The following is a 19,614-nucleotide window of genomic DNA, read 5'->3' as shown; positions in this document are numbered from 1 at the left end:
GAGTGCTGTCACTGACAGCCCAGTGTGACCTGAGGGTGAGTGGTTCTGGCGTTTCATTTGAATTTGCTAGTTCTGTCAGTTGTCACTGCCGCTTGGCAGGCACTCCCCTTAGCATGGTGGCGTTGGTATATCGTTCCCCAAAGCGTCATTCTGACGTAGTGTAGAGTTCCCTTTCGAAAGGGAACGTCTCAGGTTACGACTGTAACCTATGTTCCCTGAGAACAGGGAACGAGACACTACGTCTTCCTGCCATGCCTCGGGGCCTGCCTGCAACAGTCCCTTCAGACGATAGGATGTTTGTCATGTTTGCAAGGCTCCCTTTTATACTTGCAGGTCGCACGTTAATCATTCACGTTAATGATTCACGGGCTGTTGCCGGTCATTATGATTGCCGTGATTTGATAGTGATTTCAGACACCTGTCACGCCTGAGGCGTTCCCCCCAAAGCGTCATTCTGACGTAGTGTCTCGTTCCCTGTTCTCAGGGAACATAGGTTACAGTCGTAACCTGAGACGATCTGATGTGCCTGCATATATGCTTCAACACACACAACAGCACCCATTTATAGCACTGCACACCTGGAGAATCACCATATTAACATAAACATGACAAAGAGGTAATTTTCACTTGACCCTGAAGGGGGTGAATTAATATCTGTTATACAGAGAGATGATTAGACTACAGATCGGGGTATGGTGACAATGTAGGGAGGTAATTGCAAAGTACAGGAGAAGTCATGCAACTCCATAGTTGGGTAAAATCGGTATGTCATGTTCACAGCTGCTTCACAAATTAGTCTGAATGGGTTAAACTTGTGGAAATGGACTAAAAGTAAACAAGTCAGTAGTTCAGGAAACATTAGTTCCTGCATTTAAATGACCTTGACCGCCTAAAACACGCAATACTGTCTGGACACAGTATAATGTAGTATGATCAATTATTAATAAAACATCTGGGGTTGTGAATGTTCTCAAAAATGAAACAAAATGCTAAATATATTTTATTATTTACTTTCTAGGGATGTGCTTTAATAAAATCCCTTCACCAGAAATGACAATGGTAACTGCATTTTTTTTTTTTTTTTTTTTAGGAAAAAAGAAAAGTGACTGCTACAGTTAAACTGTTGTTTAAATAAAACTAAATTATTATAGAGAGAATATTAACCAATAATTGTCATAAAAATGAAAATGAGAAATATTATGAAAGCTTCATAAAAGGTATTTCTCTACATTTAAAAACTAGATTGATGGATTAAAACTAGATTGATCACAATAGAATGGAAAAAATCCGAAGTGTCTCTAGGCACATTTTTAAAAGTTAAAGACACGTCTTTCTTCAGTTCTTTAATTGACATGGAGTCAGCAAGTTGCTGAAAAAAAGTGAGACTCCCATCTAGCACTTTTTCATATAAGAAAAACTAATTAAAAACAGCACAGACATATATATATATATTTTTTTAAAGTTATTTACAGTAATTGAAGGTAGCCCTTAAGTAATTTATGATGATTTTACATAGTAACAATAGTATTTTGGCAGAAAGCTGGTACCATCCTAACTGACGTCCTGCAGGGACACATGTCAATCACTGCTCAGCACAGCTGTATGATACTAATAATGCTTTTCTCTCATTATCGGTGATGATTTACTTTATGTCTGCTTGCAGGAGAATGTCTCTGTTTCGATGGCTACATGAAGGACCCTGTTCATAAGCATCTATGTATTCGCAATGAATGGGGCCCAAATCAGGGGTGAGTACCATACCATACAAAAAGGGATCTGCCACCTTGAAGTTGGCCATGCTTCTTATCTGTAGTAAAAATGTCTCCAGTGCCGATAGCCAGCCAGGTGTTATGCACTGTAGGGAAATAAAATTGGCTTGTTTGAATTAATTAGCTTTTTTGCATGATGCTTTTGCTCTGGAATTGGAAAAGAGATTAACACAGCGAAGCTCTGGGTCATTTTAGATTTGCGTGACAGTGATTTACATTTCATTATATTGCGTTATGTGTCTTGCGTGCCTCATATCCAAGTACTGCTGCTAAAATGATCAAAGAGAAATAACTATTTTGAAATTCTGCTGAAATTCTTTTAGTTTCAAAACTTGTGTTGTTGCCCTCATATTTTTGCGGAAGATTTTATATAATTTAATTTTAACTGCATTTGAACAGATGGTATCTTTAATCTGAGGTAAAAGTGTGAGTGCACTTAACCAAGCTGCTGCTTCTTAAGTCAACAGATAGATGAAGCACAAATACTACTAGAGAATGGCGCAAAATAAAAGGGTGTTTTGCTGCTTTGCAGTCTAGATATAGTCAAAACACTTGAATGTTAGGAGTTTCTAATACCGGAAAAACATGTATTTAAGATGTTTGAAGTTAATTAGACCCTCCCTGGGGAGATTTTCACATGCTCATCTGGGTTTGAGGATGTCGCTCTGGAGCAGTTTGATTAAGAATTGGAGGTGAGGAAATCCTTGGCATTTTAATTTAGTAGGGAGATAGGAGTGATGATGGTTGGTGAGATGGATCTGATAATTAGAAATCAAATTATACCGATCAGGAAGATTGCCTTAAGGGTGTGGAATAGTGCTGAATGTGCTTACTGTGAAGGTGTGAACAGTTTTTAATTGACTCTAACACTTAGTGGTGGAGAAAGAAAGTCCATTGCCAAATGCTTTTTAAAGTTTCAAGGTGCCAAGATCTTTCCTAAACACTTTCCTGCAAATGTTCATATATAGCTACTTATTCCTTATTTTACACAGTATATTAAGGGAATATTTCACCCCCAAAATAATAACTTATGGTTTACCTTGTCAAAGTGAATTATACTGTCAAACATCACGTTGCATAAATCGCATAAGTAGCATTTATTTAAGGTTGTCTGACTCCATGATTTGAACTGACCCCATGATTTGCTGTGTGATACTGTGTAATAGATTCTCAGAATGCTCCTGCTTTTGGTTCTCTTGTGAATTGTGAATTCTGCAGGACAAATGTTGATGGATAAACAGCAGTAGGTGATCTGTGGTGTGAAGGGGTCTAACCAGGCTGTGACTGCTCTTTTGCTGTTAGTACTTATTTAGAGAGGCATCAGCTTCTTGTATTTTCTCTTATACTGCAGTGACAGACTCTGTCCCCACAGCTGCCTCTCTAAATCTCCATCAGTTCACATAGAGCCTTGGATAAACACACACTTGAAGTCACGCTCATGTCTGTATGACACTGACTAACGGAGATGCTACTGTCGGGTCACAGTTTTTACAAACAACATCTGCTGGAGGAATTTCTGTGATATTCAAATTGGGAATATAATTGGTCTGATGCGAGTTCACAAAGGAACTCCCTTTTATAAGATGGTTATGTTTTCATCATAAAGTCATCTCAAAGGTCACGTGGCTTTAGAGACGACTGGAGCTGTTTAACAATGAATGAAGAGTCTATAGTGTGATGTACAGTTTTTAAGGCATTCATTATTATTATTAAATTTTTTTTTGATTTTCTGCCCTTTCTATTTTGCAGCCCATGGCCCTACACAATTTTCCAACGTGGTTTTGACTTGGTGATGGGAGAGCAGCCATCTGATCGCATTTTTAGGTAAGAAAAATTATCACTTTATTTATACAATAAAGCTTATGACCAGGTTTAAAATGGGGAGTAGACATATTGAAAATGTTAGGAATATGTCTAAGTAGTGCGATGAAAAATATATACATAAAATGGGACCAGTTACTAAATAAATAGAACATTCTATTTCATATGACTACAGAAAATAAGCTTCGGGAAAAAAAGGTGCTGACAAGTATGTAATAGGTTTCTGTTGAGACAGAGTAGCTTGTGAAATAGAGAACACTTATTTTGTCATTTTGGCTAAACTCACATGTCTTTATTCAGCTTCAAAGAGCTCTATTCACAGTTCAGAAAAACTTGAAAATAGAAAAATGCTGTAATTACTTTTAATACAGGGCCACTGAATGCGGTTCTTTGTGAATAAAAAAAATCATCCATGTACAATGGCGGGGATTTAGATGATGTTTACCTCTGAGTGTAACTGGAGACTCAAGACTAATCAGTGCACTGCTTTATGCCCTGGAAATGTTTCAATCTATGAGGTGTATATTTTGGAATATTTAGCAGTGCTAATCCAATTGTAGCAACATATGGTTACCTTCAGTTGCCATGCATAATCTTCATGTTCTGAATTATTCATAGATCTCATCCATGACATTCTGAAGTCCTTTGATTGTTCAAATGTAATTCATCTGCAAAAATCATAAGCTATTTATATGACAAATCTTAAGAACCAGTTTTTTTCTCATTTGAAAACAACACGGGAGGGCATCTTGTAATTGGAATATGTGTTATAACCTCAAAAGGTGTAAAATTTAATATCCCTTGGCTTTGGGCCACCAAACAAATACATTTCATTGGAACAATTAAATGTTTAATTTCCAAACAAACCTGCACAGACATGAATGTTTGAGATGACCTGAATGAAAGATTTGTTTTCAATTTCACAGATCTTTTTTTCATACATCATTGATTTGTCCATAATGAATGATAGTCCATTATCTATTTTAAATGCTTCACTTATTCATATATATATATATATATATTAGAGGTGGGCATCGATTAATTTTTTTTAATCTAGATTAATCTCACTGTAATCTTGGAATTAATCTAGATTAATCTAGATTAAAATGGCTCATTTGAATTCTGCCAAAGGCATTCAGAATACATGTGCTACATAAATACAATAATGACTAAAAGTAAGTCTTTGAGAAAGGGTTTCTCAAACCAAGGTGCATTAGACCAGGGGCTCATCTCCAGTTTCCAAAATGCATCACAAATTGCTTCAGAAAGCTGTAAACTATTTCCACATTGCAGAAGTTGCAAACAACCTTACGTCTGTTTCACACATACTTCGTCTGCAGTGTGTATGCGTTTCTTATTTTTTTACGTACCCATGTTAATGGATTCCGACTGCAAACGCGTCCTGTGTGAAAGCACAATGAGTAGCACCACATACGTAACGCACACGGACTGCATACTCACTGCAGCCGGAGTATGTGTGAAACAGGCGTACGTCTTGTCAAGGATTCAATTGAAGAAAAAAATTCCCTGAAGCAAACCCGGCGGCATCTTAGCTGCATCCATGTTGGCACGTCACATTTGATTTGGCAATTTCACAGTACTGTAGGCATACACACAGGTTTAAAGACTCATTCTCGCCCCCTACAGATTCGGCTAAGTATACATCTGCGCAAAAATATCAAGGTGAAAGTCATCATAGCTCGCCTAGTACAGACCCAGCTCTCAACCCAACTCTGAGAATAGATTAACGGCGATATTTTTTTTTATCGCCCTATAAGAGTCTCCAGTTAAAGCAGTACGTTAACGCCGATAACGGCCCACCACTAATGTATAAATATATATATATATATATATATATATATATATATATATATATATATATATATATAGCTTTCAATATCAGAAATAATGCGACTGTTTTTTTAAAGTGGAACCATAAAGTTCAAGAGTGAGAGACAGAGAGATGTTGGAGAGATGTTAACCATCAGTGTTTTTTAATTTGGAGATTTTTTTTTTTTTTACACTCTCTAATCTGATTTACTTTCCAGTCTGCAAACAATTCAAAAATATAAATTAAGAAACTTTTAGATTTTAATCATGCGTTACTGTGTCTGTAAACATCCAGTGCAAACTATGGTACCCACATCAATATGTTGAATATTGCTTCTTGTAACAGAACTGCTTTTCATAGTTATTTCTTTCCATCCTGTTCTGAGGTTCCATCTTTGTTTGTTATTGAGTCAGTGTGCTGAGATATTTTAAAAGGTACCCTTACTTTTTTGATAGATGTTTTTTTCCTTTGAACTTCCATATGCGAGGAGGGAGTTTTATCCCTGCCTCAGCATTTTGTTCGATAATCCATTTACAAACATTTTCTGCAAAACTCAATTGAAGCCGTTTCACACTATCAGTCAACAATATTCAAATATGCAATACTTCATGTCACGCCCCCTTTTTCTTGAATCTGCATATTATAAAACGCTTGGGTGAGGTTTCAGCAAATTTGTGTTGTTCAGATGTATTTTTTGAGCTGTCATGGAATTATGAAACATCTGTGAGTATAGATTGCACTGAAATTTCTACCTCCAAAATTTGACAGTAATCTATTACTTTAACAGATCAGTTTACCATTAACAGCATATTTGACAAGAAAAAAAAAAATGCTGTCTGCACATGAAATGATCCAGGTTCAATTGGATTTAATGTAAATGGTAGCTGATGATGGATGATATATTGACATAAATGAGCTTGTGGTTACAGCTGATGAGGCACAGACTACCTAGATGTGATGAGATTCATGTAGAGAAATCCAGACTGATAAGCGAAACTGAAAAACAAGCTTACTGTGTATTACAGCATATTGTGATCAGAATTCAGATGCAATTGCATTTGCATTTTCTAGTAGTGCAAAATTTATGCATTAAACCCATATTTGCTATTGCATTTTTCTTAGAAGTCACAATGGTCTTGTTATCTTTAATCATTAATCATTTTGTCATTAATGCAATTGTTCAAAGTTGCTTGTCTATCCTGTGAGTGTTTTGCGCTTGTTTGTGTGTGCGTGTTTTGTTTTGTTCTTCAAATACTAATATAATACTAATAATCCTCATTTGTAAGTCACTTTGGATAAAAGCGTCTGCTAAATGACTAAATGTTAATGTTAAATGTTATCCACTAGTACATGGGGTATTTAATACATCTCATATAACAGATGTGTTAATAGGAATGGTCTCTTACGTAAAAATGAAGTGAAGTTCCTCTTTATACGAAAATGTGCCATCTTTCCTGAAAAATAACACATTTATTTTAATATGCATAATATATTTTTATTCTAGATGTTCTAATTTAGAGATGAACATAGTATAATCTCTTTACATATTTTAATATTGATGAAATTGAGAGCACAACTCTAATTGAAGAACCTGCATTTGAAACTACTTTAAGAAAATAAATAAATTAGGTTGTTGGTAGTGGTTTATTTATTCAAACACACAGGAAAAGATGCAAGTTTAATAGACTTAACTGTAATCAAGAAAAGAAATTCATTGCACTGTATTAAACAGCAGCAGATGGAGAGTTCCAATTATAGTACACAAGAGAAGGGTCATCTGAAGGTTATAATTGAGGGTTATTTTTTTTTTAAAAATAAATGCAGCCTTGGTGAGCATAAATTACTTATTTCAAAAGCATACACAAATCTGATTGATCCTAAACTTTTGAATGATAGTGTGCATAACAACAACAGCATTAATAATGTCAGCGAACAGTAAAACAATATTCCTATAACAGTAACTGCATAATTTATTCATGCCATAATACGTACTGGGTCCTCATAAACCCTAACCAAAAAGCAACATTGTTAATTATAAAACAGTTTGCCTCAGTTAGTCTAGTTTGGACAACATTTGGATGAATATTGACAGTCTAGCAAGCGTTTTAATGTAGATTCAACATGGTTCACTGATTTTGTTGGACTAATGATAAAATGGCATTTTATTTTTACAGTGTAGGTTTAAATCACATCTTCACATGCTGGAAAACTAAAAATGCTTCCAATAATATAATCAGATCGTATTTTGTTTGCATAATGCATCTTATGCAAATAGAATTACTGAGGTGATTGTTTAGCTCATATACATGCTGCCTTTTTGAAATGCATGGGTGTTGGAATAAAATGACAGTTGAGTTACTGGGGGAAAAGTAAATGAATGAATGGATCAGTGAGTGACTGCATCAAGTGCATCCTGGCAATTTTTCACATAAAAACAAAACAAAACAAAAAAATGTTTTGCTCATACTCATTTTGTCAGGACTATAGATTGTCTGTCTGTGTGTTTTGCTCCCAATGTGTTCCACGTCACCCAGGCTACATTTACACGTGGGCGGCTATTTTCATAAACGGACATTTCAACCTCTCCGGTTTCAAAAATAACATCTTGCACACATGTCAGTTTTCAGAAAAGTGTTAATTTACACATACCCATGTATATATGCCATCAAGAGTATGCCAAACCTGTAGGTGGCGGTGTAACGAGAAGCTCAAGCCCACGTAAGCCAATCAGAATCCTGAAAATCACATGTAAACATAGGCCACACTTTTAACATAGGTGCGAGCTCTGGCGCATACTGTGACGTTGGCTGCCTAAACACATGTTTGTCTCCATTTACATACAAACATATATAAACGAAGGGCGCAAACGAAGGGAAATGTGTCCGTTTTTCAAAATAACCATGTACGTGTAAACTGGGCCACAGTTTCTCCTTTGTTTAATTGTGTTCATTTGATTCAGGTGTGTCTTGTCTATTACCCTCATTTAGTTTAGTATTTAAAGTGTTGTCTGTTCTATGGTTCCTTTTTCCAAACGTCCATTGCATACAAGTCAGTACTGGACAGAACTGCATTTATTGATTGAGTGTTATGACACTAACTGAAATTAAGTGCAGTAAAACAGAGCTAGCTTGTAGATATGCCAGTTTTCAATTACTCCTTCAAACTCTTTGGACCTTCTGTTCTAGGCATTATTTTACAACGCTCATTTGCTTTGTTTTTGTAATCCTCTATGGACATCCACCCACAAGTTGATCTTATCTGCCTGGAGTTTTCAAGGTCAGATAAGCATTCCAGTATGATTCCAGTTTTAAAATGTGCTACCGTTCCAGAGTGAGGGTCAAACAGAAAATGCAGTTGTATTTGATTTTGCAGGGGAGAAGAGCAGAAGTGAGAAAGGGTTTTTGTTTTTTTTATCAGTTTGAACCTTCAGATGGATCAATAAGAAAATACATTATTTGTTAAATCCTTGCTTAACTGTGCAGAGGCAGATACAATAAACCAAATGCATAAAAGTATTTACATACATGTAGGAGTCTCTCACGAGGATGTATGGAATTGTTTTTCTGGTCAGAAATCACTTCGCAATTATGAACACTAACATGTCTCTTTTTAAATGTGAAAATGTGTCATTCGTTGTTACCCAAGACATCACTATTGTTATATTCCTTCCCAGAATTTCAATTTAACCCTCATGGACATTTTTTGTTGTTGTTTAAATTGTACAACTATTGTCAACCAAATGCCAATTTTCTTGTCTCCCAATGTAGCAGACTGTAACAGGCTGAATGATGGAACATTTATTTTTATTTTGTTCCTCAAATATTCACTTTGCCTTTTTGTGTTGCAGATTCACATACACTCTTGGAGAAGGCATGTGGCTGCCACTTAGCAAAAGCTTTGTCATTCCTCCAGCTGAGCTGGCCATCAACCCCTCTGCTAAGTGCAAGACAGATATGACTGTCATGGAGGACGCAGTGGATGTCAGGTAGGAGATGACATTTTCAATCTTGTTTCAAGCATGTTTCAAAGAAGAATAGCTGAACAACATGACATACTGAGATCCATTAGTGGATAGTCTGCCTGAACATTTAAAAGGCAAAAAAAACAAAAACAAAAAACCTTAGGGCTTATTGTCAAACAGTTTGGACCAATCCTTGAGCAGCCTTCCAGTCGTCAGATTAATGTATGATAATGGATTCCTCACAAAGTTCTGTCTTAATTTTTTTTTACCTGAGTTAGCAATTGTTGCCATCCACCATTTTAACAATTTGCTTTTTTTATATATATTTTTTTATGTAAATCTTTTGAATGTCAGGGTGAAAGTTTTAAACTGCATTTTATAGAAGTTTATAATTTTCCCAGATCTTTAAATAAATTTTAAGAAGTGCATGCTGTGAATCTGTTAGCTTCCATTCCTATTTGAACAAGCATAACATCAGTAACAACACCTGCATTTGTTTCATGGTACAGTATATATATATATATATAATATTGTATAATAATAATAGGGTTGAAGAGTTAATTCTGTTGCTACCACATATATATATATATATACATATTGTATATTTATGTTGTATAAACATTAGGAATCGTTTATACAACTTGACAATGCAATTTGACAATGTATTTAAAGAAAAACTGCATTGTCACAATATTAATTACATTTTCACCTCTTTTAAAACTGCACTGTTCATGTAAATCAGTTTTTTTATGGGATGTGCCTTAAAGCTTATTCGAGAGAGTAACAGTAACCAAGGTGGGCAGAGCCTAGCAGAGGTTTCCTCTTTGGATGCAATTGACCAAAATCAATGCTTTAATTAAAGTTGAACCTTATGCATTGTCCTTTTTTTATTGTTCATTAATGCCATATTTCACAAGGAACTGTCAAAGATAATGATAAAATGTGGGTTTCTGACAGGCATTACATGCACTTGATAGAAAACACTTCACTATAGATAAAGTTTTACTAAACTTTACAAAAAAAGAAAGAAAAATAAATTCTTAACACTATGGAAATCCTCAAAGGCAACTGAGCTTGACAAATTAAAGATTACTTATCTTGGATATCTTGGGTGTCTTTAAGTTGACTAGATAATTACGGAAAAGTACAGCAACGTGTCTGTTCAGTGTCTGTGGTTCCAGACTTATAAGTAGCTTCTGTGTTTTCAATGTCTTTAACTAAAGCCATTATGTGGATACATTTAAAGGCTTTGTGAGTTAAATAAGGCTCTAAAACACTGGTATCAAGATCCAGTTGTGTCAGTTACTGTATGTCATCCTAACCTTTTAGTTGTATCTTTCTTCAGAAATCCTTTTGAGATTTCTCTGCTGAATATAATAGCGTAGAATCTATTGATTTAATTCCACTATACCTGATATTATTGCTTGAATGACACTTCTTGTGAGTTGTCAATGAGGATGATTTACTAGCAAAGGATTCCACTGACTAAAGTTTCTGACCAAACGAGGTAACTTGTATTTTTTGCTTTTATTTATTTTATTAGGTTTTTTTTTTTTTTTTTTTTTTTGCAAAGGCTCAAAATAGATGTGGCTTGACATTTATCCAGACCTCAGAGGGGCTTTGAATGCATTGCCAAAGGGCACATACTGATTTGATTAATTTGTTTTTAAAATAAAATTGATTAATCTTGTGATTTAGTCTCACACTAAATTATCATGATAGCTGCTGCTTAAAGGGACTTTTAAACATTTCAGTGCTCAGGGCACTGAAAGGCAGTAACATGAAGTTACTTTTAGAAATTCAATTATAGATATGGTTTTGTTCATAATAAATAATAAATTTGGAAATTACCTATGCTATTATCCTCAAAAAAAAAAAAATAAATAAATAAATAAATATATATATATATATAACCATGTTTAAGGGAAGTCGTGGCCTAATGGTTAGAGAGTCGGACTCCCAATCGAAAGGTTGTGAGTTCGAGTCCCGGGCCGGCAGGAATTGTGGGTGGGGGGAGTGCATGTACAGTTCTCTCTCCACCTTCAATACCACGACTGAGGTGCCCTTGAGCAAGGCATCGAACCCCCAACTGCTCCCCGGGCGCCGCAGCATAAATGGCTGCCCACTGCTCCGGGTGTGTGCTCACAGTGTGTGTGTGTGTGTGCATTTCGGATGGGTTAAATGCAGAGCACAAATTCTGAGTATGGGTCACCATACTTGGCTGAATGTCACGTCACTTTCATATATATATATATATATATATATATCTCACACTGTCTGATGTTAATTAGAAGAGGCCTTACTGTCAACGTTGAATCTAGTTAGTAATTTCTGTCTCTAATTAACTTAGTGTCCATATAACACACACAGTCTTGCATATATGGTTTACAGGAACTTTCCATAGATGTAATGGTTTTCCTACTGTACAAACTGTATTTTCTATTGCACTACACTAACCTTCACCTTAACTTACCCCTCACAGAAAACTACTGTAATTTTTTAAATTTTATTTCATAAAACACCATTTAGTATGTTTTATTTTTTATTTTTATTATTTTTAAAACCTTTTGGTTTATGGGGAAATAGGAAGTGTCCTCATAAACCATGTTTACGTTGTAGTACCTATGTCAATATACACATTTGTGTCCTCATAAAACATATAGAACACACTCACTTACATACAGTACTGTACACCCATAACTTGTTTGTTTCCATTTTTGTTCATTAAGCTGTTATTGTCTTTCATCATATTTGTTCTTGAAGACATGTTCATGGAGGTGTTACTTAGCTATATGCATAAATACCAATATATATGTGGTGGAAAGTAAAATTTTGTTTCCACTCTATTAGTTTTTATTCCTTTGAAAGGTCTAAGTGTGTCCTACTGATCTCCCGCAGAGTGTCTAGCTTCACAGGGTCCATCGTACAGAATTTGGCAGGCCATATGGTCCCTTGGCCCAGGGCTTGCTGAATATTGCCTCAATTCCAAGTGTTTTTCCGAGCACTGGAATATTTTGAAGTAACCCACACCATGTTAATAAACATTCGTCAAAAAGATAATGTACTGCCTTATCTTTAAAAGGCTAAATCACCCAAATATGAAAATGGCATAATTTTCTTATTCATGGTACATAAGAAGTGTCCCTACATGTCTTACATTGTAGCATGAGATAAAGTTATGAAAGTAAATTATGAAATAATTTTATTGTCTAGGTGAACTATCCCATTTAAGGGCTGTTTAATTGAGTCATAGAATGAAAAACCTATAGGTTTTTACCCATAGGTACCATTAACCATACCGAAGTGTAAAAAAAAAAACCCTGCACACACACATTTATAACTCCAACAAAGTTAATATGAGCTATTAAATCATTTGGCTGGCTCACTTGTTGGAAGTTAGTCTAGAATTTATTGACTTGGCATAGGGAAATTATACATTTAAGTGCCATTACTTGCACTGATCATGTTTGGACACTGTTAAAGCTGTGATTATTCCTTTGAGAATAAAATATTAGCATAATAACATGTTTTTATGATTATTTGAATGTCTGTGGACTGCAATTCCTTGCACTAGTCAGAGCCTGCTTGTTTGGAAAATTACCATAGCTGTCAACTTTGTACATCACACAGTAAATATTTGTTCATTTCAAGCACAGCAAACACATTTTACTACTGTTGTGCAAGTGAACCAGTACACCACTTCTACTCCCAGCAGCATAATCTGATCCAGGGAAAAGCAATCTTGGAACTGCACAGAACAATCAGTTTAGAGAGAATACAGTATAGGCTCTGTATTGGTCTATAAAGGAGATGTTTGTAACGTCATTGTATTTTTTACAGCAGGATTGTTCACCAGGGGTCCACGACCATAGCGAGCAAGATCATAGGGGGCCTGCCAAATATGAAATGTCTAAAACAAAAATAAAATAAAGTTAAAGTTCAGAAGTTTCATTGTGTCTCATACAACCCGAATTCCGGAAAAGTTGGGACGTTTTTTAAATTTTAATAAAATGAAAACTAAAGGAATTTCAAATCACATGAGCCAATATTTTATTCACAATAGAACATAGATAACGTAGCAAATGTTTAAACTGAGAAATTTTACACTTTTATCCACTTAATTAGCTCATTTAAAATTTAATGCCTGGTACAGGTCTCAAAAAAGTTGGCACGGGGGCAACAAATGGCTAAAAAAGCAAGCAGTTTTGAAAAGATTCAGCTGGGAGAACATCTAATGATTAATTAAGTTAATTGATATCAGGTCTGTAACATGATTAGCTATAAAAGCTTTGTCTTAGAGAAGCAGAGTCTCTCAGAAGTAAAGATGGGCAGAGGCTCTCCAATCTGTGAAAGACTGCGTAAAAAAATTGTGGAAAACTTTAAAAACAATGTTCCTCAACGTCAAATTGCAAAGGCTTTGCAAATCTCATCATCTACAGTGCATAACATCATCAAAAGATTCAGAGAAACTGGAGAAATCTCTGTGCGTAAGGGACAAGGCCGGAGACCTTTATTGGATGCCCGTGGTCTTCGGGCTCTCAGACGACACTGCATCACTCATCGGCATGATTGTGTCAATGACATTACAAAATAGGCCCAGGAATACTTTCAGAAACCACTGTCGGTAAACACAATCCGCCGTGCCATCAGCAGATGCCAACTAAAGCTCTATCATGCAAAAAGGAAGACATATGTGAACATGGTCCAGAAGCGCCGTCGTGTCCTGTGGGCCAAGGCTCATTTAAAATGGACTATTTCAAAGTGGAATAGTGTTTTATGGTCAGACGAGTCCAAATTTGACATTCTTGTTGGAAATCACGGACGCCGTGTCCTCCGGGCTAAAGAGGAGGGAGACCTTCCAGCATGTTATCAGCGTTCAGTTCAAAAGCCAGCATCTCTGATGGTATGGGGGTGCATAAGTGCATACGGTATGGGCAGCTTGCATGTTTTGGAAGGCTCTGTGAATGCTGAAAGGTATATAAAGGTTTTAGAGCAACATATGCTTCCCTCCAAACAACGTCTATTTCAGGGAAGGCCGTGTTTATTTCAGCAGGACAATGCAAAACCACATACTTCAGCTATAACAACAGCATGGCTTCGTCGTAGAAGAGTCCGGGTGCTAACCTGGCCTGCCTGCAGTCCAGATCTTTCACCTATAGAGAACATTTGGCGCATCATTAAACGAAAAATACGTCAAAGACGACCACGAACTCTTCAGCAGCTGGAAATCTATATAAGGCAAGAATGGGACCAAATTCCAACAGCAAAACTCCAGCAACTCATAGCCTCAATGCCCAGACGTCTTCAAACTGTTTTGAAAAGAAAAGGAGATGCTACACCATGGTAAACATGCCCCATCCCAACTATTTTGAGACCTGTAGCAGAAATCAAAATTGAAATGAGCTCATTTTGTGCATAAAATTGTAAACTTTCTCAGTTTAAACATTTGCTATGTTATCTATGTTCTATTGTGAATAAAATATTGGCTCATGTGATTTGAAAGTCTTTTAGTTTTCATTTTATTAAAATTTAAAAAATGTCCCAACTTTTCCGGAATTCGGGTTGTAGATTAAAGTATATTTATTAAAATGTAAAATGTAATGTACGATGATACAACTGACAGACTAATGTACAGTCGAAGTAGTGCGCATCAACTGATTCTTTCTGAAGAATAACTATTTTTTTTATTGAGCTGTTGTACAAAAACGAAATGTATTATTATTATTAATATTATTATGCAAAGCTGAGTGCAACATCTTCAGTTACAATGTAGGCTTTAGAACAGTATCAGAGATAATGACAGATTAGTGTCTTAGCTTTTGTTTAAAAAGTATTATGTATCACGTTTGTCACAGAATGAATCTTCTATTACTTGAATGGCCTTCTTTATTAGAATCTTAAGTGAAGGTTCATTTTAATTACTTCTTGCCGGTGTTGAAAAGAACAGGCTGCACTTTTGCAGTGTCTAGTCTGAAAATGCTTGCTTTGTATTTGGAGTTAAGCTACTAATTACAGCTTCCACTGACTTTCTGTTCTAAGCCCTGCCAATTGAGATGCTTTGTTCGCAGAGGTAGATTTGTCTCAATTTGTTCAAAGTGCCCTCATTACCGTGGAACGGGAGTCATTATATATTCTGGCTTATTACGATAACATCTTCCCCCAACGACCATTACATCACGGCTTTAAAAGGTCTCCCTTCTCTTATACTCCTAATATTTTGCTGTTGACTGGTGGGAATGGAAACCTAAGGTGAGTGGTTCAGTAGGAGTGGGTGATATAGCCTCAAAAATTATGATATTTGAAGAATATTTCCGAACAAAAAGGAACTTTTTATTGGTGATTGCAGTGGCAGGCAGCAGCATTTATTAGTGCAAACAAAATGAAGGGCATTTTCAATCCTTCTCCAAAGAGCTACTGTCATTGATGACTGACACTACCTAATTTGAAGTATAAATCTATTGTCATAAGGTGGCAGCAGCAGCTGTGTGTTTGACTTGAAGCAGACCAATTGGTGTACAGGGCCGTAGATGGGGTTTGCGAGGCTCTGGTGCAGGTTTTACCGTTGGGCCCTGTTTGAAATTGTGTAAATAGCCCAAATAAAAACATACAAATTAAACAATGTTTTCGTTTTTTCAAGTTTGTAGGTGTCCAGGTACAGAAACTGAATAATCGAATGTAAATAGCATTGCATAGTCTTTACTGTATAAATTGAATATAGATTAATTCTTATTAAAACTACAAAGTAATTCTGTAAAGAGCAGTGAGTGGTTTTCTCCGATTTCATTTCTTGGATTAACATTAAGGACACTGACAGCAGCTAGTAAATTAGGCACGGTCACTTTAGGAGAATACATTCAATATGAGACGCATTCCATTTCTTTCGCAACTGTTTACTTTCACTTATGACATAACCGACCATTTTTTCGAGGATACTTTCAAGGTGACAATTTTGTATGTGTTTGTTGTTTGAAGAGCAAGAAGAGACAAAACTCAATTCGGTGTTTAAGGGCTGTAGATGTGGCTATCTGCATGCATACTGTACGCACCGAACAGTGCGTGGGTGCTGAAATAAGCTTTTTATGTCTTTTTGTGCTCATATGTTTAAACTGGCGAGGTGTATTAGTTCATTCAGGCATGGGAGGAAACGAAGAAGAGCTCGGTTTGGTGTTTGCGCAGCTCTCCGTGTGTGCACCAAACTCGGCGCGCAAACTCTGTTGAGTTTTTCCACTTCTTCCACCATATAATTCTTATTACCAGTTTAAGGTTTCAGGACATGCCAGAATGCACGATCTGAAAGTTTAGCCTCTAATTGCTTTTTTCTCTGTCTCGCTTTTTTATATTTATTCATGCATTTCTTTGATTGGCATATTTTATTAAACACTGACAGACCATGTCTTATTCTTATTCACTTGGCTTTTAGACAAGAATACATTTCCACTTCATAACAGAAAAACAAGAAAAACAAAACTTGGAACGTAAAGGCAGTATTTCTGTCTTGAAGCCGAAATCACAGTAGCAGAACTACTATGAGTCCATTTATCACAGCACTCCACTTCTCCTGCAGCCTGGTGATTTCACACTCTTAAAATATATTAGACAATAAAAGGTCACTGGTTTGCTCCTTTATCTTCACCACTGCCCATTCATATTTCATAGTAATGATAAATATTTGGATGTTTCAAGTGATTCAGAACAGAAAAAAATAAATATCACCCAATTCAATTTTCCAGCACAGCTTAAACCAAGGTCAGAGCAATGGAGTTCATCTGTTTAAGGTTTAGCCATCAGTGCTGTTGCTTACTTTTGCTGCTTTGGAAAGCTTTTCCCTTTAGCTGGATTTATAGTAGCTAAGGGAAAACACAATATTCATTTTTAACTTCACATTACTTGCCTCTTTGAGATCTAGTTCTTGATATATTTATGTAATTAGTTTTGGATAAAGTAAATATATTATAGTAATCAAGCAGACTGCATCGTCCTAATAATGACTAAAGATGCTAGAGGTCATTTGCAATATTGACCTGCCATGACTAACAGAGTTTTGTATGCGTCATTGTTCATCAGGGAGGAGCTGATGATTTCTTCATCCTTCGACAGTCTGGAAGTGCTGCTCGACTCTTTTGGCCCAGTGCGCGACTGTTCAAAAGACAATGGAGGCTGCAGCCGAAATTTCCGTTGCATCTCTGATCGCAAACTGGACTCCACTGGCTGTGTGGTGAGTTGTCATTGCCCGTCTTATTGTTTTGGGGCTGTAAAAAAAAAAATAAATAATCAAATGAATTATATTATGTTGATTAAATTAATCACATATATAAATACAAGATGAACAAAGCCCCCAAATAGACATGTACTAAACATTACAAAAGGTCTTTAGAAGTCCATATATTAATATTTTTCTATTCATATTACAATTGCTCCAATGGTAGAAATCTCATATCTCATATATTAATCTGAAAGCTCCAGTTTTATTTTATTTATTTATTTTTTATTGCATGTTTGTCACCCTTTGGAATCCATCTATTTTCTTAACTCTTTCAGCTGTCTTGTGATCTCTTGTTTGATACAGACTTCTCTATTTACTTGTTTACATTGTTATAGACTCGACAAAGAGATAAAAAAAGCCATTTCTTCTCGATCTAACAACCTGTATCGTCATAAACTTGTTTGACAAAGTTTATGCAAATTTGAAGAAAGAATACTCTTTTGTACTCCACTTCTATAAAAAGCATTTACTTTTATAAGTTAGGCCTTCCTTGTCTGCCCGAAGAGTTTATTTCACTTACCATGAAAAATCGTGTTTGTTTCTTCCATTTCTTTTACATCACACTCACTCTCTTGTTCTCACTTGTGGCTGTTAAGCAGCCATGAAATGAGCCAGGGGCTCTGATTTCACTCACCATCTGGTTGAGGTATGCTTAAAGTGTTTGATTTCTCACTCTGGCATGTACCATGATTAGTGTGTTTGGCTGACACTGCTGATGGGAGGATTGTTTCAGCCAGGGTTTATGAAAAGTGCTGTGACTCATCCATCTTTCTGACACTCACTTCATTCACGATCTCCTGCTCATGTTTATGAACATGCGAATCAGGGTTTATGCAGGTACGTCTCCAACATGAGCCTTATTAGATAACTGTTCTTGTTCCTGTCCATAGTGTTGTTTCATTTGAGAAATATTTGCATTGGTTCTATTTTCTGAATACAATGGCTGTCATGCATCTTTTTTTTAGTTTAGTTTTGTGTTGTTTGTTTAGTTCTGTAGTGTTTTACCAACTTAAATTAGCGTAAATCTTATTCTAGTTTTTATTTAGTGTGCAAATAGTGCGCATATCATGTTAGATTTTATTTTGACTTAATAAATCGAGATCTTATGCAAATGTTTTCAGAAATATCTTAGTTCTTTGTTGTTGTTTTTTTGATGCAAGAATAAAATGACCCTCCAATCATATTTGTAGATTATTTTAAACATTACACTGTAATTTAATGAGATTCTGTGTCTTGTTATACTCATGAGAGGCTAAAGTAAATAAAGACAAATTTATGCCCCCACGGCGATGTAACTGCAAAATCAAAAGAATTACATTAGCATGTTTTCTAATAGTATTTGCAAGCATGCATTAAAACCAATACATAATTTGGGGAGGTATTCATAGGTCAGTGCAGACTGACAAGAAAGGATGAGTGGGAGGAGTCAGGAAATGACTGACAGATGAGGTCATTGCAGCACAAAATTCTGCTGTGCCTTGTTTCTCACATGCATTTGCATACTGAATTGAAATTGATTGATCACTTATGTCTTGCATTTTTTTTTTTTTCATATATTCTTTTTCTACCTTGCAAGCACTGATATTTCCTTCAGGTAAAGCTTGACAGACAGCACCGAACCTGCTGGTAATGAAACAGATGTTATGGCCTTCTCAGTATTTTTCAGAAATTGCATCTCTAAATTCATCCTGTTTTTTTAATCATAACAAACCCTTCTGTTGAGCCCGTAGCTTGATGTTTTGTAATTAACAGATTACTAAAGCTATAAAAATGATGCTTCAATCTGTCCAATCATAAGTGCTCACTACGGGCCCCCCAGAGAGCCCCCCCTCCCAATCAATTAACACCTTGTCTGAGGACGGCAGTGCCGACGCTGCTTCTGTGTTTTAATATCGCAGTCTGCGTGAGCGGGCTCATTCCGATCTGCTCTGTCTAGCTGATGTATGGCACTCCTGGGAAGAGGAACAGT

The 19,614-nt window shown here is 36.0% G+C and overlaps 1 protein-coding gene across 2 annotated transcripts in view; it reads left to right on the top strand.

The window, feature by feature from the left end:
* astn1 (astrotactin 1) overlaps positions 1-19,614 on the top strand; it is a 233,134-nt gene that overhangs the window by 102,219 nt on the left and 111,301 nt on the right. For both annotated transcript variants that reach the window (XM_059563470.1, XM_059563469.1), the window contains exons 8-11: positions 1,664-1,748; positions 3,519-3,593; positions 9,269-9,406; positions 17,447-17,597. In XM_059563470.1, the coding sequence (XP_059419453.1) occupies positions 1,664-1,748; positions 3,519-3,593; positions 9,269-9,406; positions 17,447-17,597 (449 nt within the window). The remainder of the gene's footprint in view (positions 1-1,663; positions 1,749-3,518; positions 3,594-9,268; positions 9,407-17,446; positions 17,598-19,614) is intronic.

The sequence above is a fragment of the Carassius carassius genome, chromosome 12 (genome assembly GCF_963082965.1).
Source record: "Carassius carassius chromosome 12, fCarCar2.1, whole genome shotgun sequence".
Classification (NCBI taxonomy): Eukaryota; Metazoa; Chordata; class Actinopteri; order Cypriniformes; family Cyprinidae; genus Carassius; species Carassius carassius.
Note: the sequence above shows the minus strand (reverse complement) of the source record. Positions and strands in the feature narration are given on the sequence as shown.